We start from the raw sequence: 26435 nt of genomic DNA, 5'->3' as shown, positions 1-26435 counted from the left end.
ATACATAGAAAGCATGCAAACAAGATAAATATACTAATATCCAATTTTTACTTTACAGCGTTTAGTGTTGTAACTATTACATACTAAAAACTCTGCTTATGGAAGACCCAAAATAAATTGATTTCTGAAGTTTCTGGTTTTAATTCTGTAACTTTCCAACTAAAAGCAAAAACACAGTAATGCTTTGCCAACGTAGATATTCTGCTAATGTAATTACAGTTCAGTAAATCATTTCCATAAACACAGTTTTCACATGTGCTTTGTTTGTCAAAAATCAGCCTGTTTGCCATGCCCCCAGAAAATCAAACTAAATCTGGTTTCAGACTTTTGAAATAAGACTTTATTCATACGCTTCGGAACTACCTTTGCATATACATATGCCTTACCTACGGTCATCACAAAATACAATAAGCTAAACTGGGCAATAGTTCAAACGTGTTTAGCATGGAGATCACTACTACCTTGCTAGATCTGACCAAACAACTGTATGTCAAAGCTTATCTGTGTTTTCCAACTTTATGGACTGGTTTTAGAAGAGAGATTATCTCTTCCTAAAAATTTTCTCCAAATTTGACTTCACAACCATATAAAATTGCCCTATTATAAGGAACTGCAAAGCAACCCACAGGTACAGGATTGGATATTTCAAGCGAGTATCATCAGACGTTATTTTAAAAGTAAGTATTTTTTTTTCAGTCTTGCTTCCAAGAAGAATTATCAAACCCAAAGTTAATACAAACAGATTTCTAAGAGTTAACCTGCTACACAGCAGCACTCAGCAACTCCCAACTGCCCACAACACTTACTTCAACATGCACATACCACGCAACTTAAGAAATCTTGAAACATGAAATAAAACTTCCAGCTTCACAGAAGAATAAAGTTCAGCACACAACCTGGCATCAGCCCACAGTAGGAAAATAAATCTCTAACTGCTGTCAAATTCTCACTTCCCAGAAAACAACAGACAAAACAAATTAAAAGCGTAACTCTTCAGTTTCCACAATGCTTGCATGTTTTCTCGTTTTGACTACCGCATGAATTACTGGCTTTTATTTCTTGTTAGACTTTGGAAACATATGTTACAGATTTGTTCAACAAACTACTCAACTCGCCAGTACAAAAGGAGTGCAGAAGTGTCATCATGACTCCTGCAGGACATGGTACATTTCTTTGGAGTTGATGGATGTTGGTTTCACATTGCTGAATTGCAGAAAAGTGAAAGGCATCTTCAAGAAAAACTGATTACTTCTTTTGATCTTTGTTCTCATAATCATCAAACACACAGTGGTTGCCTGGAGACTCCTATACAAACGTCATAATTTGTAAAGAAACAAAGAAGGGTATATTATTTGTTATTTTTAATCTCCCATGGTAGCTTCCAGAAATTACCTTAATTCTTTCAGATCACATGGCAAAAGGGTCATTCCATTAATGTCTCACACGTTAATAAGGGAAGTTAACTATTCACCACTTTTATTGGAGTTAGCTGACAATGTGGGGAAGCAAGAGATAAAAAGCTGCAGCTTTAAGTAGAAATAACAAACTAGACTGGAATTTAGACTACTGCTCATACATCACAGATACAGCTTTCCTTCAGTGTAATCCTGGAAAGGGTTACAGAGAGGGCATGTCAAGAACCAGCTTTGTAGCTCAAAGTAAAAGTTCCAGACAAATAACTCTTCTACAGAAAATGCTCTGGAGTACTACAATCAGTTTCATACTAGTTAACAATGAATAAAAGATCGTTTCAAATGGTAAGATTTCTAAGATATTCTATGCAACTTGAAATGCTTTAATTTTGGCTCTTAATAGTTAGTCTAGTTAACATCATCGAGATTACCTTAAAAGACAAACAAAAAATCACAACTCTCACCCACTTCACTGATACTTCCAGATGATAAACTGACAAAGAATATATTCCTGGTCATTAATTCCCACTTGCCTTACATTGGCAGAACATTCTTTTTAATTCATGACACTGCAGTTAGAGTTCTGATAAGTGTTTTGGATAGGCCAAGGCAGTAGATAACAGGGACTGCTGATAAGAGAATAAAGAGATAAAATAGTGTGATTTTTACAGTGAAGAGGCTGGCAATGTCTCTCTAACAGCCTTCCTTGTATCCAGGTAGTTATAAATAGCACCTGAAGGAACGTGGTTGCATAATTTCACATTAACTATAACGGAATATGACCCCATAAAAAGAAAAGCCACTGACATGAATGCACATTAGGCATCTTCTGGATCCAAGATGCCAGCGTACAAGGACCCTGGCTCTGTGATCAACTCCAAGTCATCCATAAGAAGAAAGTTACTACTGTTCATCATAAGCATAAAGAAGCCACACTTGGAGACTTGCTTGGGCAGAATCAGCACAGGTCTAACAAGCTCTGGTTAGGCAGTCGGGTTAGCACAGAGGGAGAAAGCCCGAAGCACTGATGTATTATTGACTGCTTTTAGGCTTTGAAGATGCCTAATGAAGTCCATGAAATGATCACTCTTCTACAATGCAGGTGCTGTTGAGACAGACAAAATTCCTGTTTACACGTGGATCAGGTACCTACACTGATTCTTCCAGACTACTCCAGATTTTTTTGTTCCTTCCCTTCCCCCAGAGAACTTTTACTTGCCAAGATTCTTTAGTAAATTAAATACCCAGGGAATCAGACATGGACATTTAAAGGAATACAGTTCCTACTGATGGTAAGAGGAGGAAGGTGGAAAGTTTCCTTCTGACAAAGTATTGCTCAGTGAGAACCTTCACGTTTAAAGATCTTTACTTTCCTATCCACAAAAGTATGACCCAGTTTGAATTAAATTTCATGGGAAATCCACAATTTAAGTGCTGGAGGTTTTCAGGATATAGAATCCCAACATTTTTTCTAAGGCTAATAGTTACTCAAATCCTAACAGCTGTGACGAGAAGTTTTGGCCTTCTCCGGATATTCCCATTTCTTCTTTGCTCTTTATGTGTGTCAAGGTGAAGGTGAAGCTGGTATGAGACCCCAAGTAACACTGGCAATGTACATGCTTCATGGTTACAGAGGTCTCTCAGGAGTGAGTTATGCTATACTCCTCTCTTGGCCTCGCAAAGCAGCCAGGCACACAGCTGTTGTCCTTATAAACTGAGCTAGACAGATTAATTTTTTTTTCCCTCCCGTAACTGTAGTTCGTAAATGAACTGATGCTCCACCTGCTGGAGAGAGAACTAAGCGAGCACTAGTATCCAGGAGCACTAGTATCCAGGAGCACTAGTATCCAGGAGCACTAGTATCCAGGAGCACTAGTATCCAGGAGCACTAGTATCCAGGAGCACTAGTATCCAGGAGCACTAGTATCCAGGAGCACTAGTATCCAGGAGCACTAGTATCCAGGAGCACTAGTATCCAGGAGCACTAGTATCCAGGAGCACTAGTATCCAGGAGCACTAGTATCCAGGAGCACTAGTATCCAGGAGCACTAGTATCCAGGAGCACTAGTATCCAGGAGCACTAGTATCCAGGAGCACTAGTATCCAGGAGCACTAGTATCCAGGAGCACTAGTATCCAGGAGCACTAGTATCCAGGAGCACTAGTATCCAGGAGCACTAGTATCCAGGAGCACTAGTATCCAGGAGCACTAGTATCCAGGAGCACTAGTATCCAGGAGCACTAGTATCCAGGAGCACTAGTATCCAGGAGCACTAGTATCCAGGAGCACTAGTATCCAGGAGCACTAGTATCCAGGAGCACTAGTATCCAGGAGCACTAGTATCCAGGAGCACTAGTATCCAGGAGCACTAGTATCCAGGAGCACTAGTATCCAGGAGCACTAGTATCCAGGAGCACTAGTATCCAGGAGCACTAGTATCCAGGAGCACTAGTATCCAGGAGCACTAGTATCCAGGAGCACTAGTATCCAGGAGCACTAGTATCCAGGAGCACTAGTATCCAGGAGCACTAGTATCCAGGAGCACTAGTATCCAGGAGCACTAGTATCCAGGAGCACTAGTATCCAGGAGCACTAGTATCCAGGAGCACTAGTATCCAGGAGCACTAGTATCCAGGAGCACTAGTATCCAGGAGCACTAGTATCCAGGAGCACTAGTATCCAGGAGCACTAGTATCCAGGAGCACTAGTATCCAGGAGCACTAGTATCCAGGAGCACTAGTATCCAGGAGCACTAGTATCCAGGAGCACTAGTATCCAGGAGCACTAGTATCCAGGAGCACTAGTATCCAGGAGCACTAGTATCCAGGAGCACTAGTATCCAGGAGCACTAGTATCCAGGAGCACTAGTATCCAGGAGCACTAGTATCCAGGAGCACTAGTATCCAGGAGCACTAGTATCCAGGAGCACTAGTATCCAGGAGCACTAGTATCCAGCAAGTTCTCGCTACGAGAAACATGCCACCATTTAAGTCTCAAAACACAGCCTCTTGCTGTCAGCAGACAAAAAAATTATCCAAGGATTTAGCTTCTCTAAAATTCTCTTCCCTGCTCCAAGAACTGTGCACAGATTGTCTGGTGCCTTTCAAAGCTTTTCTTTTGACTTCACATAGTAAACACCTGACAATTCTGACACTGCGCACTAATTGCTTTCAAGTAACACTCTTGCTAAGAGTTTGATATGGACTAACTTGTTTTGTGCAATACGGAGTACAATATCCATCCGAAAAGCTGCTGCACTCCTCTTCCTCTCATTTGTACTAGCTTTTACTGCATTCTGTATTTTTCCAATAGTAACAGAAAAGTAGCAAAAATATAAAAAAGTAAATTAATACAACAGCATAAAACATCTGCTGATAGTTGCCAGGCTGACAAACTACAGAGATGAGTGCTTACTTTATGCAGCAAGTTAAAATAGGAATCGGGAAAATAAGTCTAGAACCTCAAGGTACAAATGCATCTGGCAAGATCAAAGTCAGACAGCTAGTACCATGCTCTTACAAGCCAAGTTCTTTTACGGATTATGTCATGATTTACAGTGGACTTTGTTTCATGATTTACAGTGTGTTTCTTAAACATCAAACAAAAATGTTTCAGATATGTCTATAATGATGCCTAGAAGTTTAATACTGACCCCTCAGACAGCCTGAGCCACTTCAGTTGGTCGAGTTGTCTATACCACTCAAATAATCACTACATTTCTGAAAATAAAAATAATAAACCTCTAAATATTTTAATACAAATATATCTAACGCAGAACATCAGTCTGACAGTTAAACATCTCCAAATGAAAAAGGAGCCATGAATGTCAGCCACCATCCCTGCTGAACTGTGATTTGCAAAGATGAGAATGCTGCTCTAACGGGTACAAACTTGATTATATTCCACCTCACTAAAGCCAAATACTTGAGAATACAGAAGTAGAACCTCCACTCTCCCTAAAAAACCCCAATGTTTTCAGTAAATAAACAATTATTTTATTTTGCCTTTTCAGATTTGTGTTTCTGGAGAGTAGTTGAATATTATTCCCAAATGCATCTCAATAACCATTTAATTTCTGGGAGAGATGGTCTTCTTATCGAACTAAAACTTCTAAGGACAATACCAAATAATTTTCTCTGCTGGAGTTCAGCAGCAAGTACAGCAAAAATAGTGAAAGATTCACTAATGCCCAAAGGGAAAAACTGCAGACAGTTCAGATCCAAATTTTGTGATGTTTGACAGCGTTAATGAGTGATAATGAGCAACACTTGAATATAAGTAATTTCTGTATGGTCTCAAGATATCAAAACCCCCTTGTGACTTAGTCCAGATAACTTTTCCTAAGCCACAGATAACTGTATCTTAGAACACTCCCTGCTTTGCCTAACATGACATACACATACAGCAGCGATGAAAAAGGTGATGGATTCCAATTACCAACCAAGCTCATCTCCGCTGCAAACAATACACAATCTCTAACACAGAATTCTCATTAGCAGCTTCAGGAAAAAAGGCAGCTAAGAGACTTACTCCACAATATGCTATTTCCAACAGACAAGGAAGGTCAGTGTGGCTATCTGCAAAGGATGGAAGGAAGTACTAGAACAGCCTTAAGATACTAAACTACTTTTCCCAAAGTATTGCTTTCCTAATGTGAAAACAACAATTGAAAGCATAAGCAAGTAAAGGCATAAAAGTGTCACAAAACAACAGAAGCCAAGTTCCTATTTTTTATTTACATAGTTATACATTACTCTCTTTAATGAACATTAAAATTGCCTAAATGACAGTCCAAAACTTGGAAATACCAAAATTAACAATGCTCCTGTGAGAGAACGATCACTAAAGAAACCTTCACATTTCCTCGAAATCATATTCATTACATCTGTCAAGAAAACTGAAAAAACCTGGAAAGGGACCCCACAGGCCTGAGCAGCTAATTAAATAAGAAAACCTATTAGAACTGGATCCTAGAATGATATTATATATTTTTTAAGGAAAACAGCAACAGCATACCGTTTGCCTTAAATCCTGTTGTTTTAAGAATATTCTTCACATTCCTTAAGTTTTTGCAACACCTGTGCTAACAGTGGAGGGCATAACTATGTGAAGAACAACCCGATACCCCACTGGGTTTCGATTCTTACCTGTTTGGGTCTTACTGGGATGATGCTGTCCACCTGCTCCTTGCTGTGGAGGAGGACTCGCCCCTGCTTGTCCAGTACCCTGCGCTGGGCTGGTGCCGCTCAGGGTCCCAGTAGGCAGTGGCTGACCCCGCTTTAGGAGCTGCTTCTGTTCTTGCTGGCGGAAGCGTGGAGGCACCTCTCGAGGCAGGTAACGGGAAGCAGCTGGCTGCTGCCCATTAGCAGACGCACGCTTGCCATTGCTGCTGTTGGTAATAGTGCTGGTGGAAGTACTGGTACCGGTACCGGCAGGTTGGGGCTGGCTTAAACTGGTCTTAATAGGTTCTGGCACTACATTAAAAAACAAACAAACAAACACACACAAAATCAAAAATTGCTTTAATACCAGAAAAGGTGTGGAGGGGTTTTTTCTGTAATTGAGAAAATGGATCGTGGTTTTCAGTCTTCAAACAACATGGACTATAAAATACGTAAAATAGATTCTAAATAAAAAGTGTTACAACCAGAACTGAGGGCTAGTTTACTATGTACATAGCAGTCTCCTGAAACACCGTACACAATAATTTTGAAATCTAAATAACCTGATTTTGTATGGCTGTAAATTTAGGTACCGGAATACAGCTGACAAAGGTTTCACACCCAGCTCTTTGAGAGAGCCCACACGGCTGTTTTTAGCCACGCAACCCCCCTGGCCTGATCTCACCCGCTTCCCAGGCTGCACCAGAAGCCAGCAGCACACAGCAGAGAAGCTGGTTACTATAAATACCTGCTACCCACTGCAGGAGCAGAGCAGAGCGCGCGCAGGCTGCTGATTGCACAATTCACATACAGCCAAGCCCCCACCAACACTCCTATGCCTCCCATGTACACAAATGTATATGTCTGTGCATGCGTCTGTGTGTGTTTATACTAAATACGATTCAGGAAAGTACAACACTTAAGATTTCCTAACAACGCTACAACAGAGCAAGTGAAAAAACTTCTTAAGACGTTTTCACTTCCAGCATTTCTAAGACATCTTGGCCTGTTGTCAAAACAGGATGTCTAAGAACACTTTACCCTATAACAGTAAATAAAAGCCCGGAAGGATGGCTAAAAATATTTTTTGTTATGCTCAAATAATGTACTTTGATAAAAATAATTATTAAATAAGAAATAGTAGCACACAGTAACTCTTTCTCTTTTGTTTTAAACTGGAGGCATTACTAGTACACAGGAAATAGCATGCTGTGAAATTTGAATTTCAGAACATTAATTTAATTGAAAAAGAGCGTATATTAGAGGGGAAAGTTTCCAGATAATGAAAACATGTAGGAAAGTTTTTCAAGTACAGATTAATTTATGTTACTCCTGCTTTACCCAGTCTGTAGACACATGTGCAAACACTTTGTACTTACAGTAATGCACAAATGTTTTTGTTGTTCTCTGTATTGGGATGGGGGGGGGGGGGGGAGGGAGAATATATACACACACACTTGCAGGCAATTTATTCAATAAAAAATTTAAATACTTCAAAAATATGGGGCTTATGTTTTCGAAATTATAGTTAAAACTGATCAGAATCAGTTCCTTTCAGTGCAAAGAGTGGATAACTTACACAACTGTTTTGCCATAACAAGTCTATTTTGGGGGCTATTTTTTTCATCCAGTGTCTTACAAAACCACCAAGTTTTTATATCCCGCCGAAGAGCACAAGAGCCTCTGCTGCACTTTGCAAAGGTACAAAGCAACACCCCTCTGCAGAGCACTTCTCATTTCAAACTGACAGGGAAAGGTGGTAACTGGAGAAATTGAACAACGGGCCAGTTTACACTAAGCTACACATTTTCAAGAACACAAGTGCCTGGGCACAAGACAACCCAGCCCACCCCCTTCTTTTTCCAGCTATCACAAGTGACTAAAGGCAAACTTTCTCACCTAGTGAGCAGCATTTAACTTCAGCTGCAAAATGGATTCTCTGATGTGTAAAGTGTAAACATTATTTTAATCAACATTAGCACTACTGTTAATGATAAAAAAGGTTTTGCCTCTCGCAGAAAGGTACCAGTTCTCCAGCTTAAGCAGAGCACATCTGCTACAGGTACCACGCTGGCCAACCAGCTCTCACTGGGGCAGAATGAACACCTCAACATATCTTCTCTCTGACTTCAGAGATGTAGGACTAGCCTGTAGGATAGGCTGAAGACATACATTTGTAACTAAAGCTTACATTTCAGAGAAATAAATGTTTACAGTTTTTTGTACATCAGTATTTCCGCACAAGAGTAACACAAGCTTGTCTTGAATCTTTCAAATCTAAAACCTTTCAACATACTAAATAGCATCTCAACTGTTCCTTTTCCATAGTTTTAGCTTCTTCTTCACTACTGGGACAAAATACAATGTTCTATAAGCACTACTGGAAGTAAAACAGCATTAAGTTTTAAAAATAAGAATGAATTCTGGTTGTTCTCTGCTTAGGCAAAACACATTGCTTTTTACAGTATTTGAACCTTTTATTTCGTTTACAGTAAACAAATCTGTATGGTTTAAAATGGGGGGTGGGGGTGGGGATGACAAAGGAGATGTGATTATTTAGTATTGAACAGAAAGCTCATTTAAACTGCATGGTAAGCTACCGCACCCAACTAGAGCACCCACTGCCTTTTTAGTTCAGCAGTTTTTCAATTTTGGATGTGAGAGTGCTAATATTAACATCAAATCACACTGCCTACAGGAATGCAAGCATAAATTTTCAGGCTTCTAATGAGCTCCCAAAAAACAAGTTAAAAGCCCTCATCCACCAGCTTATTCAGCACTCACACAAAGCTTTTGTTTCCTCATGGTCTTTACCTGAACCTTTGATCAAGCATTTCAGGACACCCCAGGTTTCTACATTTGCACTGCAGGCGCAGAGATGCTGAGCCCCCCATACCACCCTTGCCTGAAACAAGGAGGGAGACCCACCCCGGTCAGCAACAGTGTTTGCTGGTGCAGTTTGGCAGGGAGAGGTCAGTGGTGCGGGGGCTCTCGGGGAACAGCCTGCGGGGAGTCGGGGTACGGGGGGCAGCACTGCCTGGCGGGGAACCGTACCGGTTTGTTAGCTTACTTGGTGGCATCTACCAGAGCTGCTGAGCCACCCAGAAGAAACCCTTTGGGCTTCCAAGACCCAGAACTGCGTATTCCACCAGCTCATCGCAAGTATGTCCAGCAAGTGCAAAACTGCCTCTCAGCCTGTTACACACATGCCACAAACCCAGAGCTCAGCCCCTCTCCCGGCCCTGGCACACCTGAGAGGCTGCCCGACTCCCACCGCAGCAGCAGGGGACGGGCACCAAGGCAGTGCTGAGGGTGCTTTCAAAGCAAGCAGAGATCTGGAACAATCAAAAATACACCAAGTTTGACAGCAACCATCAGCACTTTGCTTCACCAAATCTTTTATTTTGGAAGTCTAAACAAATTCACCTATGCTTATTTCTAAAACTAAAAAGGAACTTTGAATATTAAAAAATATATATTTTAAAGTACCACTAACATCTGAAAAGCAGAGAATAAAGTTTTCTTTGACTTTGCAAAATATATCACCAGCTTTGAAAATGAACAGTTTATCCTACCTCTGGCAATTAAAAAAGTAGATGGAAAATGTCACAAAATGCAGAATTTCATTTCAAGCATCAAATCTGCATATTCAACATGTATATGAAAATTATTTGCTTCCATAATATAAATAAATCTGTCACCCACAGGATACCAAATATTACTTCATTTTAATCAGTCTAAGTCCTGTTGACTTTACCATTCCACCAGGCCTTTAAAATAATTGTAGTATAACCAATGAATTAAGCTGATCCTCTCCTTTAACAGCAGTCTCCCTCCAGCTGCCTCTGGGGTGCCTGTCACAGGGGTGGGGGGGGTGGGGGGAGTGGGGGGGAGGCACACACAGCTCCTGTGGGTACCAAACCTACTGCGTGGAAAACACAGGCTGGGGCTCCCACCACCCGTCCCCCCGGTTGGGGCAGGCGGCACCACTTCCAGCTGAGGTGTGCACAGATCTAAGTGCCTCTTATCCAAACCTGAAATTGTAACAAAAGCCAATTCCTGCTTGGTTTTGCTGGCTTTGACAAACTCAAAAGATAATCTAAATAGTATTACCCTTTGTGTTTTTCAGCAAAGTGTGTATTTACATTTCCTTTAGGAGATGGAGAACAGAAGTGGGAAAATTAAAGATCTTGGGGTATTATTACCACTACTACTGCCGCTACTATTATTATTACAGACGTGTAAGCATTTACCTACTGCTGCTGCTACTAATATTATTATAAACATGTAAGCATTTACCTACTACTACCATTATTACATAGATGTAAGCATTCGCCTACTACTACTATTATTACCAAGACGTAAGCATTTACAAACATTGAAATTTGAAGTACTCAGTACTTCTGCAAAGGATGAAGCAGTACGTGTTTTGCCTGCAGCCACACGATTCAGAAAGAGCACTCCAGACGCAGTCTGATCTACCAAACATAATAAACCATTTCAGCCAGGAGGTTTCTCTAACTCAGGTACCAGACCCCAGCAGGTCAGAAGGGATACCAGGGAAGAGGAGGGCAAGGGGCTGGGCAGGAGGCAGCAGCCGGGTGGGGATGAGGACCGCTCCCCCCCATTGACACCGAAGGCCCCTCGCTAAGCCAGATCAGCTCTGGCCATCAAATGCTTTAAGGACCCCCCCAGGTCCTGGGCGGCTGGGAAAAAAAGGCTGGCAGGGACAAATGCATGGCAAAGTGAGAATTGAGCCTTCTTTGATTTGCTTATTTTTTTAAACCAAAAGATTATTTTCCCATGGTATTAAGAAAGTGTGAAAGAGATTTCCAACCACTCTAGCTGGCACAATGCCAGCGGAGCTGATATTTGCCTGGCCCCAAAATTTTCTTAAGGAATATTAATTGATTCGAAACACATTTCTGAGAGCAAGGCAGGCTGATTTTTAGAAAAGCATTATATTCTCAGTACTGCATATATATAAACCACATCTGACACTTCCAAATAGGTGCACACATACATACATGTATATGCCATTACTAATGCAAGTCATAGAACACACAACACTTTTTGCTTTAATGTAAATTAACAAAGCTGTTTCATCACAAAGGTGTGGCCAGAGAAATCCAGTTCCAGTGTTAGAAACAATGTTTTCCTCTACATATCTGAATCGTAGATGAGAGAAAAGAACAAAGGAAATCAAAATATCGAACACATTGTGCTTTAGAATAAAAATATTTCAGCATATTAATATTACTGTCTTTAATCAACACAGCAAGTGCTTTTTATTTTGTACATGAAAATCTTTTTAAGTCTAGTTAAATGGAGGCTCTTGCAGGAATACTGCGTATACAAATCATAGTAGCTCCAAAATAACAGTTTAATTACACCATTGACAGGAAATAAAAGCAAAAAAGAGTGCACATCATGACAGGAATGGACTCGGATTCCCAAATTCCAGCTTCATATCAGGCTAGAATTTAGCCTTCAAATACAGCAATAATATTTGGAGAATATATGTTACAGACAATATGACTGTATTCTTTGAAAAAATTCAACACCTATTTATTAAAGCAATCTTCAGCAATGTTTAAGCAGCAATTTTCCTTTGATATGCACTCCGATAAACACCTACCATTCAACGTGTCTACATGAGATTTCCTAATTATTAATTGTCATACGATATTCTCCCTAAAAGCATCTTTATAAACCATTTAGACATTCTCCTTCCTACAAGGGATGTACTTCGAGATGATAGCTATCCCTTGCAGAATATACAATGTACAAAGATGTAATATTTTAGCAAACTGCAGGCTAAAAAAAGCAAACCAGACAGCAACCTTTTGCATACAGCATGGCAGTGCCTGTGGTCAGCAGGGGCTGCCTACAACACTGATGCTCTGTGCGCTATACATTTAATCAGCCCCAAGGGCCAACCTGCCAATCTATAGAGAGACCTTGCCAGTCCCTGAAGGAGCAGCCTGTCGACCCTTTCACCTGAAAGTAATACACTGTCACGGCTAATGTTATGTGGGCAGCTGTTTGAGATACAGGAATTACAATGTAGCCTTTATGGCTAAAACCACTAAAAATATTATTTACAATGTACAGGAGAAAGGATGTAATGCAAAGTGATTTTCATAACTAGCACTTGATTAAAGAGCTAAAGCAAAAACATTTAAGTAGAAAGCCTCTTGCAAAAATACAATTAAAGGCATAAAATAAAAGCCTTGAGACTGCTTGCTCTTAGAGATGTTTGTGATGGGTATCTGCTTATTCTACATTCTGAGAGCTGTACATATACTAAACAATGAGCTTGCTTGTAATAATTATCAGTACTTAATGGTATCTAAACTTCTTAATCCAATTTTACCCAAACAAATCCAATAATTACTCCATATGCTTTTTGATGATTACAATCTCGGGAATCCCAACTGCATAAAAAAGTGTTACGAGCAATTGTAGGTGGATTTTATTAATATAATGAATAGGATCAGTCTAACAGATTTCAATTACAACAATAGCTTTTAAGTACATTTCTATGACATAAGGAAAGAACATGCATAAATGAAAGAAACTGGTTAAGCCACATAATACTGATTTACGGCAGCTTTTTCCTTTCATTCACCTCATTAACATTTCTCTATATTTCAGAATCCCCCGCTCCAGCTCTATAAAACTTGCATTTCTAAAGCCTTCAAGGACCAGACATTCCAGAAGAGAAACAGTTAAACCCAGAAATGTGTTCTTGGCTGCTACTGTGACAGGATTTATTTACAGCTTCTATTAAACACAGCAGCTCCATTACAAAGTGCTGGATGTGAGAAGAATTTTTGATTATACAATGCCAGTGCCTCACTGCGTTAAACATATCATGCCAGTGTATTATTTTTTTCCTTCAGCAATTCGTTCAGGTCATTGTTTGATGGGTTTATGAATTCATTACAGGAAACAGATGGATCCCATAATTCAGAGCTATTCTCCCAGCCAATCATATGGGCAATTTTTTTTTCTCATCTCGCTCCCCCCTCCAAATCAACCTTAATGAAGCCACTTCCTCCATGTCCAATTCCCCACACATACACACTGTAGCGAAGACCGATGCTTATTAAAGCAGCCTCCAAACACTAAACGCTCTCAAAATAAAGCTGAACAGGAGCACGCTCGTACACAAGCACCCCCTTTGAAGTCAGACAGAAAGCCATGAACTTACCCAAGTCGGGCGAAGATAGCCACAAAATACAGGACTGTAGTGGGCAAAAATATATGCCCTGATTAGCAAGAAATCCATTTTTGTATGCTGAAAAAAGCCTTCCTTCAGGAAAAAATTGTGGCCCCCCCAATCTACTTTCAAAGGATGAATTTTCATTTAGCAAATTACCTCCTTTGTCTACTAAGCGCTGGAATTTTTTATCCACAGTGACATCTACTGGCACACAAGTAACAGTATTTCAGTGAGCTACTGCACAAAACCCTACTTCCTAACGTTTCTATACAAAAGTGAGTAATTTTCTGTCTGGATCTTCCCTTCCCCCAAGCACACAAGCATCTCCTGAAAAGAGCTGTAGAAAAGTTACAGTTTAAAGCCAAGAGAATCCCCAACTTTGTTTTCATTAGTACTCATAATGGCTTTAAAGCCGTAACCAGAATCTGCAGTTTGACGGCAAAACCCACATTCAGGGTTGAAAGCAAAAATATGTGCATTCTTATGGCCTTACAATTTCAACACCAGTTATATAATAAATGCTTCGATTTTGTACCAATTCCTGAACATATCATTTCTCTAATACTCTAAACAAATTTTCTTTTCCTGCTTTAACTGTATTTCCCCCCTCCATCTGGCCTCCTAACTGACCACAGCGCATCTTCTCCCACTTCCTCCGCCAGAAGAAGTTTCCTCTCCACTTCCTTCTCTTGACTTTTGCAACGTTTCCTGCCTCCTTCCTTAGTCTTTCAACATCTCACTTCTAAAACCTCTTACCATAACCCACCTTTCCCGACAGTCTCTACAGACTTCTCTCACTTCTAGCAATGCAGACCTCCTAATACAGAACTTGAGTTTTTTGCCAGGCAATTTGAAGTCAGATGAGGAACTAAGAGGAAGCTGCAAAGTTCAGGGGAAACCCTCAACAACTCAATTTTGTGTAATTTGGTGGTAGGAGGTAACCAAGGGAAGTTCCTCAAAAAGATGTGTTATCTAATCCTTCATCCCTGGCTCCAGTCTCCTCTCTGCTTTAGAAGGAGCAATGCTATATGGTGTGGTCATACAGCCAGTCTCAGCCTCACGCCTCCAGAAACTAGCTTCAGTTCTTAATAATTGCTACTGCTTACATATTACCTAAACTGCAACTGATTAAAACCACTGTAATGCACTGTTACACACTGCATAACTAGTTAGAACAGCCAGTGCTTACAACTCCATAACAGAAATCAAAGCTCCGAATGGGCACCTGCCCACCTAGAACTGCACCTGCCTATACACAAATCACATTTTGAAAAGTCTTTTTACAACAACAGGAGAGAAAAAACAGTTTTTAAAAACGTGATTCTGAGAAAAGACAAACATTTTATTCAGGAAATACCAACAGGTGAGGATTTCCATGCTTGTTTTGGAGTAGTTACAAGGTCACATTTACCAATACGTTAACTGGCTGATGGAGCTCTCCAACCATGAACACAAAAATGTTCTGGTTTTGCTTGAGAAGGTATCTACGCCAGGACGAATTCAAACCCCACTCTGCAGCTCCCAGTCTGACCTGCGCATCTGAACACATTTCACAGACTTCAGCGAGATATAAGCACAATTTATTCTAAAACAATATTCAGATATATGATCATGGCATGAAGTTAGCATGTAACTACCCACCATAATCTGATAAATGCTGAAATTTATTTGTTACCTATTTAGTGGATTGCAGTTCAGTCAAAAAATAATTCCTAATTTTGATTAATTTTAATTTTGAACCTCCTTTGAAAATATGTTATCCAGAAAGGTTTTACAACAATCTGTGGGAAACCAATATTTTATAAGGAAATCCTAAGAACTTACAGGGCCCACAGTGACAAGCCAGTCACAAATCGCTTTCCTAAGACCGAACTTCCATATTACCTCTTAGAAATTAAAGGTTTTATTTTAATTTTCATTCCCGGATCTGCTAGAGCCACATAAATATTAAAGTAACCTGGAAAATGTATTCTATTTGGTTGCATTTCACAATTTTTGAAGTGCTAAACATTCTTTTCTTAAACAGGCATAGATGCTAACAGTACTGCGGCTTGTTCAAGGCTCCCTGCTGCTGACCAGCCAGCTGGCAGACTAACCAGAATAGATAACCATTAAAAGCACATTCAAGACTTTCCTGAAGACCTCAGCAGACAGGTGGGAAAGGCAAGTAATGGCACTAACTAAAATGTTGCTCCACACCCAACTGCGCATCTCAAGGAACCTCTGTGGACCTCCTAGCAAATCTGGTCAGGATCAGCTAAACGGGGAGACTAAGACAGGAACACAACCTAATCTCATAAGCCTCATTTCCTTCGGAAACTAGGCCAAAAACATACCCAGCAAATTTATTTACTAAAGTGTTTTTCCAGAGTTTATACGAAATATGGTTCTGCACTATTTTTGTGGAAATTAATATTGATAAATTCTGTATTAATGAAGAGAGCAGAAGTCTTTTGGGGAAAATTAACAGGAATTAACAGGGAAAATCCAACAAATGATAGCTTCATAAATCATGGAATAATGGAGGAATTTAAATACTTGAATTAATACATTTTAAACAGATACTGCCTCAGTTACTGAAGGAAAAACATTCAATATCCCTGCAATGTAAGGGCATCAGATCTTTCTGCATGCATTATGAAGCCATGCAAAGAGGACCTCTTCATATCACTGGCACAAGAGTTTGTGAGCTGCTTTCTGCTAGTCTTTGTGCCTTCTCAGGTAATTCCACATTCCTTCCACATACCACCCTACCCACACTCACACTGTTTACCCCTCTTACCTTTCTTATCTCTGCATTCTAGATTCCTCCTGACAGCGTATGCATGTCTCAGGCTTGTCTTAATAAATCCACTGTTGCCCCCTTGTCTTTGTAACTCTGCCCTCCCAGCCTACAACCTCTCTCTCTGTGAACCGAGCTGCAAGAACTTCTGAGGTTTCTAATGGTACTTCCTTGGCTAGAACTTGGTGTCTTAATGCACCCGCTTCATCTGAAATGTTAGCCGTGCCTTCCCTGAATCTGTCCCTTGTTAGCTCTTACAATCTTTTTCTCATCTTCTTCTGTTTCTCTTCCAATTTAATTACTAGTATCACCTTCTTAACTGTTGGTTTTATGCAAAGGTCTGAAACAGAAACATTCATACTTCACCCACCACCTACCTCTAGAGCAATATATCCATAAATTCAGCCGAGCCTTAACTCCTACCCTGACCCTCATTTGTTCCTCCCTCCACTCAGACCCAGTCATCTGCTTCCGTTCAAACAAATTCTACCCGTTTTCTCACATTTCCCATCCGTGTCCCATCATCCAAAGCAATCTCTACACATCTTAACTTCATAATGGTTTCTGACATGAAATTCTTACTTGATTTTGTCATAAGCAAACTGGGGAAATGTGAGCTAAATGTAAAATTGGTTGGAATATTCTCTAGGAGAATCAATGGTTTGCTGTCAAAACAGGATTATGTTTCAGAAGAGATTCCACTGGGACTTGATCCGAGCCTATGCCGTTCGATATTTTCGTTAGCAACTGGATGATGGACTAGGGAATATCCTTATTAAATCTGCAAATGACACCAGGCTACGGAGACAGAAGATGGGGGTGATCAGAGCGCTCTGTGACAGAATCAGAACTCAGCAATGATGAACTGGAGAAGTGGTGTGAAACAAGTGACCGAAATTCAACAATGAAAGTTATGTTGCTAGGCAGGAAGAATTACACACAGAAGAGAAAACAACTTGTCCCATAGCAGTTCTGCAGAAAAAGATGCAATGTTTCAGCAGATCACAAACCAAAAGGAAATAAAAAAAAAAAAAATCAGGCTATTGTAAGAAGACAAGTGGTGTAATAGAATTCAGTAACCAGCCCTGAGGCTCAAAGTAACCATTCTGCTTCAGTCTGGCATCTCAAAGCCTTCACTGCAGCACTACCTGCACCCACCGGCACCACCGCTCTTCAAGAAAGAGCTGGACCACCTGGAAAGAGTACGAAGGAAACAGGAACCTGAAAATATGAACTAGCACAGCAGACAGAAGCAAAGAAGTAGTTCAGTCTAGAAGACACCGGGTACACAAAGTGGGGGTGGGTGAAAGAGAAAGAAAAATACAAAGAAAGAGGAGGAAATAATTTGTTCCATCCCACAGTGAGTAAGACAAGACTTGCTGGGCCTAAACTGCAGCAGGGAGACTAGGATTTATATTTCTAACAAAAAGGACGATTAAGGATTATCTGCAGACATGATACAGGTACAGTGATCTTGTCTCAGGGCAAAAGGATGGAATAGGTGAGCTCTCCAGAACCTTTCTAGCACTATTTTCTACAATCCTAGATGTAAAATGGAGCTCCAAATCCATCTCATTCGGTTCTCCCACTTCCCTCAGCCAGGACAAAGAAATCATTTTTCTCTCAGGTTGATAGCCACAGTGCTCTCTCCAGCTTCTGCTGTTTTTTAAGTAAGTTGAAGATGTGGTCTTTCTTCATCAGCCCCACTTGTCCAGACCCTCTCCATTTTGTTCTTGATTAATGTTAACTTGAAATTGTATCGACACCAAATAGCATTTTATCCCTCCACCATAACTGGGTTTGCATTATCTTTGTGAGCCCATCACAGCCCACCATGCTGCAGAACCTCTGCACCGCGAACCATCCCAGCCTGACTCTTGATACAACCCTATATTCACAAATTTAACTTTTCTCTTAAAAACTGGAGAAGCTCCTAGTAAAAACATAGATCCTTGCATACTTCAGAGCTCAGATACTAGATTTTGTTTCCCTTTCTGGAACAGCATCTACATTTTTTTTCTTTCAGATCTGTCAGCAGAGAAGGTGCCAAATACTTCTTTTGAGGGACAGATACAAAACCTGTTTTGTGTGATTCAACATGTATTTTTAAAAGTTTTCTTCAATCCCATTCCACATTATTCAGGTTGGTTTCACGTGCAGCAGTCTTGCAAAGAATACTTAAGACTTAACAGCTTTAATATTTTCCTCCCTGCTTTCCTCCATGTTGGCATTGATTATAATTTTAATTTCAAATTCACGAATAATTAGCTGTGCCATTAAAAATGGTACAGTTAATTAAGTTGATAGATTGACATCAACAATAGATTGATAATCCAAAGCAAATATGATGCTCTTTCACTGCAAGTCAAACTCATGTTTACTGAAGGCTCTACGTGCGCACACACGGGTTTACCCTGACCTAACTGATGAACAGAAATTGGACCATACACATCAGGCCTCTAACTTAAAAGTCCAAGCTATGAATCAAGATTCTGGGTAATGGAACAGTTAAATTATCACAGTTACATTTCTTCAGAAAGTGAACTGATAACAGATGGTAACTTTCAAGACTGAACAATTTGTCTGTTTTCTTTCAAGCCATAGTTCTCCAATTTGCAGGCGATGTGAAGCTGCATTTATGAATTCATGTAACTCAAATACCAGTATTAATCACGTGCATCTCTCCGCACACAGACTTGTCCAAATAGGCACCCATTGCAAAGCAATGACAAACAAATAAATACAACTTGCTAAAATCCGGTCTCTAGTCCACATTTTCCCTGAAGCCTCCAACATTTCAGCACAGACATATTGCATTTAACGTGTCATACATTTAACTTTGAATTCAGACCCCTGTAAACTCAGTTTCCACCACCAGAGCAGGACAATGCACTGACATTAGAAAGCCAACTTGTCAATTAAAAAAAAGAAGCTATTAGAAGTTTTTAATCACTCGTGTTAATAACATTAAGAAACGAGAGCATTAAGAACAGCCCCAATAGGACAGAAGGGAGGTAAGATGATGAATTGATGAATGCCGAGATGAATTTGCTTGTGAAAGAAACTACCACTCCACAATGAACTGAGAGGACAGCTCTGAATGAAGACAGGGGTGGCTCACAGCTAGTGTTTAGAAACATCTGCAGAGATTTTTCAGGTTTCTGCTATAAGACTTTCCTATAAAGTGAGTTCAGCCCTCCTCACAGCTAGAGGATTCACATCATTTATTCCTTCCCAGAGTATTTAGAAACATCTAAACTCCACCAATTAATTTAAAAAAGACCCAACTAGGGAAGCACATTATAGCCCACCGACAGGACACGAGAGTCTCAAAAACACACAGCATCAACAACTGGGTAACACAGTAAAGGATTACACCGTTTTACCAGCCAGGAAGGAGTGACAAGCATGTGCTCCCTCCTTCACCTCTGCTCTCACCCTCCAAAGCCTTCCTAAGTGTTGCTCCAGGCAATGCAACCCCATCAGTAACTAGACAATGAAAGAGTCAGAGAGGGCAGGAAACAGCCTAGGGTTAAATTACACAATGCCAACACTATCATCACCGCAAGTAACAGTGGGAAAATCCAAGCGTATAGTAACAGATTAAATAAATTCATACAGAGTTGTGTAAGAAATCTGGGCAGAACCAGGAACTGAATCCTTTAAGATGACTGCGTGCATTTACTCCCATTAAGACAATGCTTTACACAGTTTTCATATTCAAAAGAATTTCTTTTAAAACCAATTTACAAATGGTGCTAAGTCAACACCTCAGCAACATTCTTTTTCTTCATGCAATAGGCCACTTCCAGGCACAGACTGAACAGTAAATAATCTTTACAGTAGAAACCCCATCATTGTTAAATCATGATACACAAACAGATAAATATGAAAATTCACAGTAACCAGTATGCTCATAAGTAATTTACAAATTGAATAATCTCAGCTTTGGCTGCTTTACTGTATACAGGAACCTAAAATTTCATTGGCACCTTGAGCAGTGATGCATCTACAGGCTACAGTTCACATGAACAAGCCTTGAGACCTGTTTAAAACAATACAGAAAGCAGGGCAATCTGCTGGGTTCTTAATCTTAATCTTACAGATTAACGTGTGGTTTTTATATTTAAGTAAGCAGTGGCAAAAAACCCTATTATAAACAAACCTGTGCCTTCGGAAGTGATTAATGCCTACACTGTGCCGAACAACTGCTGTCAGAATCAGCCCTTTTGCAACAGAATCCGTTTCAGAGACTCTGAACCTGCTCACCCCATACAGTTTCTGAGGTGAGGAGACGCTGAAGACAAGGCGAGAGTGAATCATAGCGTAAATGCTTCCAGTTTCAAATACAAAAGTGGTTGGGTCCGTAAAGAGATGCCTCATATATGCATCATTTCTATCCTGGACTGCTTCTACAGAAATGCATTCAGCTGCAGCGCCCAGCGCACAGATGATACCGCACTCAGAACGCGTGTGCTGACCCGTGGTCTCCGCAGGGAAGGAAGATAACCCTGGAGTTCAGTGTCCCAGAGTACAGCCAGTACCAGTGTCCCACCCAGGACAACTGGAAATACTAAGCATCCATGCCATGCCACGTACAACCTCTTTTTCCACTCTGAAATCTGAGCTGGAAGGTAGGTAAGGACTCCGGCTATTTTTCTGTAATGCCTAGAGATTGCCACTGTGTGTTTATGGATCTGCATCAACATGCGGACAGCGAGATCAATGTGTCCAGGACACATCAGACCTACCAGGTATACACAAGCAGCCTGCACATCTGCCCGAGATCAACACCCTACCAATGCCTCAGGCCTATAAAGCATGAGAATACAACAATTTGTATCAAATCCACACCGGGTCTAACATACCCTGGGCACATCAGATTCACTACACACACACACACGCACGCTTTTGTTCTGGAAATCAGAAATACAGTCTCTCACATTATTTTACTTGGTTTGGGGGGTGGATACAGGGGGGGCATGCTGCACCGTTATTTAACCCCCTTTAGACATTTCCTTGAAAGCATGGTATCAACTGCTTGCAGATTACAAGTCTGCTGGTGAGATATTAACTATAATTTTTACTGACACTGGCTGTGCTGCTGAAATCATGAGACTACGTATACATGTCAAATTGACTAAAGTCCTGGGTAAACAGAGTCTTGGCTCTACTGTCATGTACATTTATGGTACCAAATGAATACTTTATGTACAATACTAAAATAGTAACAATTTTGTGGGCAACCAGTAAAAGGCCTCTAATTTTGGCATAACCCTTCCAGTTCACACTATCTCAAAAGGTGGCTTAAGAATATGTTTATACTACACTCCTAAAGATAGCGTAGAGATAGCTGAGCTATCATTTTAAATCAGTCAGCGTGAGTAACCAAAGCAGTGCCAACAGGGAGTTCAGCATGGACCAGCTTCCCCTCCTCCCCAGCAGTGTAGATATATTTGAAGTCTCAGGCAGCATCACCCGGAGAAACTGTTTATATAGCCAACTCAACAAAAGCTAAACCTGAAATATTTTAGCCTTAGATTTCAAAGTCTGGATCCTTAGTGAGTTAACTGAAGAAGTGTTCATTTATGTTTAACAAAATTATTTTAAAAATTAATGCTTTCAGCAAGTAGGTTCTTAAAAACATACAAAACCCACAGGGACATCGTTACCATTTTAGGAGACTGCACCTACAAAATTTCACAGATTTTACATCTAGACAAAGGTTTGGGGTTCTACATCCTTTTTTGGATGCAGTCCCCAGTACTGGAAAGGCAAGCAGTCCTATTGAAACCTCACTCCTTTGCCTTCAGAAAAATGAGCAACTGAGAAAAATTTGAAGCCCAGAAATAAGACCTAATTAAAGTCATGCTCTAGAGAAAAACCAAAGTACTGCTTAAGTCTGCACACTGGAAGGGGGGGAGGGGATGGGGTGGTGGAGAAGAAAAACCACTGAACTTAAAATTTATATTTCAGTTCTTTTGATACTTCCTTTTGAATCTAAACATTTAATATGCAGATAGTGGTTTTCTGCATGAATTTCCCAAAGACAGTCCCTTCACTGTAAGTTTTTTGTTCTGAACGAAGAGTTCATCTACCTGATAGCTAAGCTTGGAGAATCTGAAGAAAACTCTTCATTTCAGATTCAACACAGACTCTGAAGCACATTCTTCATTAACTCAGTTTAAGCTGAACAGATTTTTTTATGTCTCCAGTGTCACTGCGCATGAATGCCACATATGAAAAACAGGATTTAAATTATTCAGAAACATGAAGAAAGACACTCCAGCAGTTTTCAGACCTCCTCCTTTTCAGATTCTTCAGGATAATTTCCTAAATAAAAGCAAACCGGGATTCTGCAACAATTCCACTGCAGCTAAGATGAAGCCAAAAAAAAAAAAAATCCCCAAAACTCCAAACCTAAACCTCAGTGTTCAATTTGTTGAACAGTCTGGCAGAAAACCCCTTTTGTGAGAAGGGCAGAGGTGCTGCAGGTCTGTGAATGACCGGGCATTCCTCAGGAGGCTTTTCACTACCCGTGCAATGCAGCCTTGGCCTCCCTGACGATTTAAGCACTCAAGTTCACTAAAAGAACCAGGACCAGAAAAAGGCACGGGGCAGAGAGGATCCATCTGTCAGTGTTTATAGCCCAGCAGCAGCAGTGTCACTATGCAAAGCAGGGCTGGTGTATTTGTTGTTTTAGATGACAGCTCTGGTTGATCAGCCTGTCACCATAGCAACTTTCACTAAGAACTCACAATGCACCCAAACGAACTCTGAGCTAAATTAACTTATTGCATGTCACCAGTGAGAAATGACTGTTCAGAGGTAATTTTCTGTACTAATATGTAATAGAGTTAACTCTCTAAATTGAATTAAATTAATTAAATGCCACTCCCAGTAAATCAGATTCTATTACATGAATGTTAAAAGAAATTAAAGATGTTTTAATAAAGATTACTAATAATAACTTAATATTATTACTTCATTTTAATTCAAAAATTCTGCTCAGTTTATTTTAGACACACGTCTTCCCCTTACTAGGAAGGAATACCCAATTACTCCACATATATTACACAAGTTTATTTCATGCAGATGTGCTTAGACTTAATCCAAAAGAAATAGCACCAGCATTTTAGATGCTGTGAAATACAGTGAGGTTTAATACGTGACACCCAAAGATTTTTCTTCTCTGCACACATGTAAGCTTTTAGTAAAATCCCACACCTTTAATGGTTGTGTCCAGTTTCCAAAGGGTTTTATTTCTGCTTTTTCGCAGAAAAAAAAGAAAACTTTTTGCAATAAGACCAAGTGCAAGTAAAGGAAAATACCATGCTTGTCTAGGCAGGCTACAATAACAGCTCTTTAATGGTTTTACAGATCTACCTAACAATATATTAACTTTGTAGTAGTTTTTTGCACATTAGAGGAGAACAGTCAGCTGCAAAGGCAAATCTAAGATGCCCCCAGCGTAAATAAAGGGCAAGTTATAATTGTCAGCTGATGGTATTAATGTTGTCTCAATGGCCCTGTCCAACTCATATTGAAGGCTCACCAAGATATTTCAGGCAAAAATGGGCCCTATCTGACATTAATCCTCTTCTAGGATTACAAACCACATTATTTACTTTTCAAAAAGAAACTCCATCACGGTGTGAGAAGGCAGCCACTAACAGCAGGGGGAGCACACGGTATTTTCATATCTGCCACTGGCCACCCTGGTGACAATGACACCAGTTCAAGTTCTGTTAAACACCCACAGGAAAGTCAAGGCTTCCATTAAAAGAACATGGTAAACAAGTATTAATTTTTTTTCTGAATCTCAGTTAAAAAAACAGGCATAAAAGCAAATGAGAAAAGCAAGGGTGCATGAATGCAGCGACAATCCAATGGAGCAGCAGAACAAGGTAAGCTTTGCAACATCCCGCCTGCAGGGAGGCATCAGTAAAATGGGATTATGGATTTAAGTGTTCATTGTTACTCTGTATCTAAATTATTATCCAGAATTTCTAAGTCAGAACTAGAATTTTTTAAAAAAGTCTTAGTAGCCATAATAAGGCACCAAATCACAAAGTCTTCATATTCAAAAATATATTTTAGCATTGAGGGAACAAACTGGAGAAATGCCGTACATGCTCATGGAATTGACTTGGTTATCCTAGCACTGCACAAAAGCATACCTGAATGGACAAGACACTATAAGACATCAAGAGATAGTGAGAATACCTTATTTAATTTATAAGAAATTAAATTAGTATTTTGGAAGCTTTAAAACACTTTCAAATTTAACTTTAAACTTGATAAAGGTATTGCTACTATACCTTCCAAACTTTCAAGAGTTTTAGTTCTGTGTCAATAAACAAAACCATCTTCACTCTCAACCCACCTTCTCTTTATTGCTTTTCTTTTCAGAAGAATGTAAGCAAGTTGTACATCTACAGGTGACATTCTGACATTATTTCTCTTTTTTGTTTGATGTTCGTGCCCCCACCATAGCCAACCATGACAGAAGCTCTTCTTCAAGCTGAAGTGATTTTCATGGCAGAAGTCTCTTTCTTGAAGAGGGAGTGACTTAGAGCTTCCCAGTGAGATCTAAGCAGTCCTCAGCACAGTCCTTGCAGCTACTCAAACAGAAAAAGGATAACGACCACAAACTCCGCAATGGAGTTTAGGAAAAATCTTTTCCCAGAAAATGCACCTAAAGCTTTTTGAAAAATCTATTCTAAATTAAGCCAGAAAGTGATCCCAAATGGCCACAATGAGTCAAAGACGTTTTCTGATGCAAGCCTCATTCACCTACAGTAAAAGAGCAGAAATCTGACCTGGCTGAGAGATCAGCTGTGTTTCACAGCAAAATACTGGCAGAGCTACAGGCAGGCTCTCTACAGTAAGCAGTACATTGTAACAAGGCAAAACAGACTTCTGAGAAGTACACTAAAGGGAAGGCGAGGCAGAGATGTGGGTTCTGGAGTCTCCTGGTTAGTGAGGGAGAAAAAAGGTGAAGAACACCCATGGATCCTTTTCTGGGAAGAAAGAGCTCAATGACTGAGGAGGCTGAAGAAGACTTTTCATTTGCTTTCCCATTATGAATATTGGACAAGATTAGAAATAACTATATAACAAATAAAAATAAATTATTACTCTTGGAAGATGGCAGATACCAAGGTAAGAATTATGATGGAGCCTATGTCAGAAACATAGCATCGAATACCTTATTTTCTTCCTATTTCACCCTGAAGACTTTCTCTTCTTGAGGGGGAAGTCACTGCTCAGATGCCAGAGCAAACGGAAGGGAAGGGCCTCCCTCATACGTACATCAGAAAAGAACTGAAAATGCAGCAGGGACAGCCTACCACCTCCAGCAGTCAGGAAGTTTTCTTATCATTTGTTTATCAGGCCTAAACAACTTCTGCAGAAACTGTTGGGAAATTAAAGTAAATAATGAATTTAAATGTATACTTCAGAGGACTACCTGCAGAGGGAAAATGGTTAGTGATCTAAGAGGAGAAAGAAGAAGAGATGAAGAAGAAACTCCACAGTACCAATTCAAGATCCTCACAGAATTAAGGGAAGAGGGCATCTGAAATCTGGGAGCATCTTATAGGAAGACGAGTTGAGGGACAGATAATGAGAAAAATCAGCAGCAGCACTGCTATGAAACAGCTTGGATTACAGAGGTGTAATGGAGTGAGCCCGAGAGGCACAAAAAATAAGCCTCAGATTTTACTTGTAAACGGCAGTAGGTTGCAGTTACACAGGTTAACTCAAAGGTCACTTAATAATCCTTAAATTACAGTGTGCTGGTTTTGGCTGCGATAGAGTTAATTTTCTTCACAGTAGCTAGTATGGAG

At 40.1% G+C, this 26435-nt stretch overlaps 1 protein-coding gene across 13 annotated transcripts in view; it reads right to left on the bottom strand.

The window, feature by feature from the left end:
- The window catches only part of TNRC6C (trinucleotide repeat containing adaptor 6C), a 110315-nt gene that overhangs the window by 52305 nt on the left and 31575 nt on the right, over nucleotides 1-26435 (bottom strand). For all 13 annotated transcript variants that reach the window (XM_037410380.1, XM_037410341.1, XM_037410405.1 and 10 more), the window contains exon 4: nucleotides 6560-6886. In XM_037410380.1, coding sequence (XP_037266277.1) covers nucleotides 6560-6886 — 327 coding nt within the window. The remainder of the gene's footprint in view (nucleotides 1-6559; nucleotides 6887-26435) is intronic.

The sequence above is a fragment of the Falco rusticolus genome, chromosome 1, assembly GCF_015220075.1.
Source record: "Falco rusticolus isolate bFalRus1 chromosome 1, bFalRus1.pri, whole genome shotgun sequence".
Taxonomy (NCBI): Eukaryota; Metazoa; Chordata; class Aves; order Falconiformes; family Falconidae; genus Falco; species Falco rusticolus.
The sequence above is the reverse complement of the archived record's forward strand: the minus strand, read 5'-3'. Positions and strand labels throughout refer to the sequence as shown.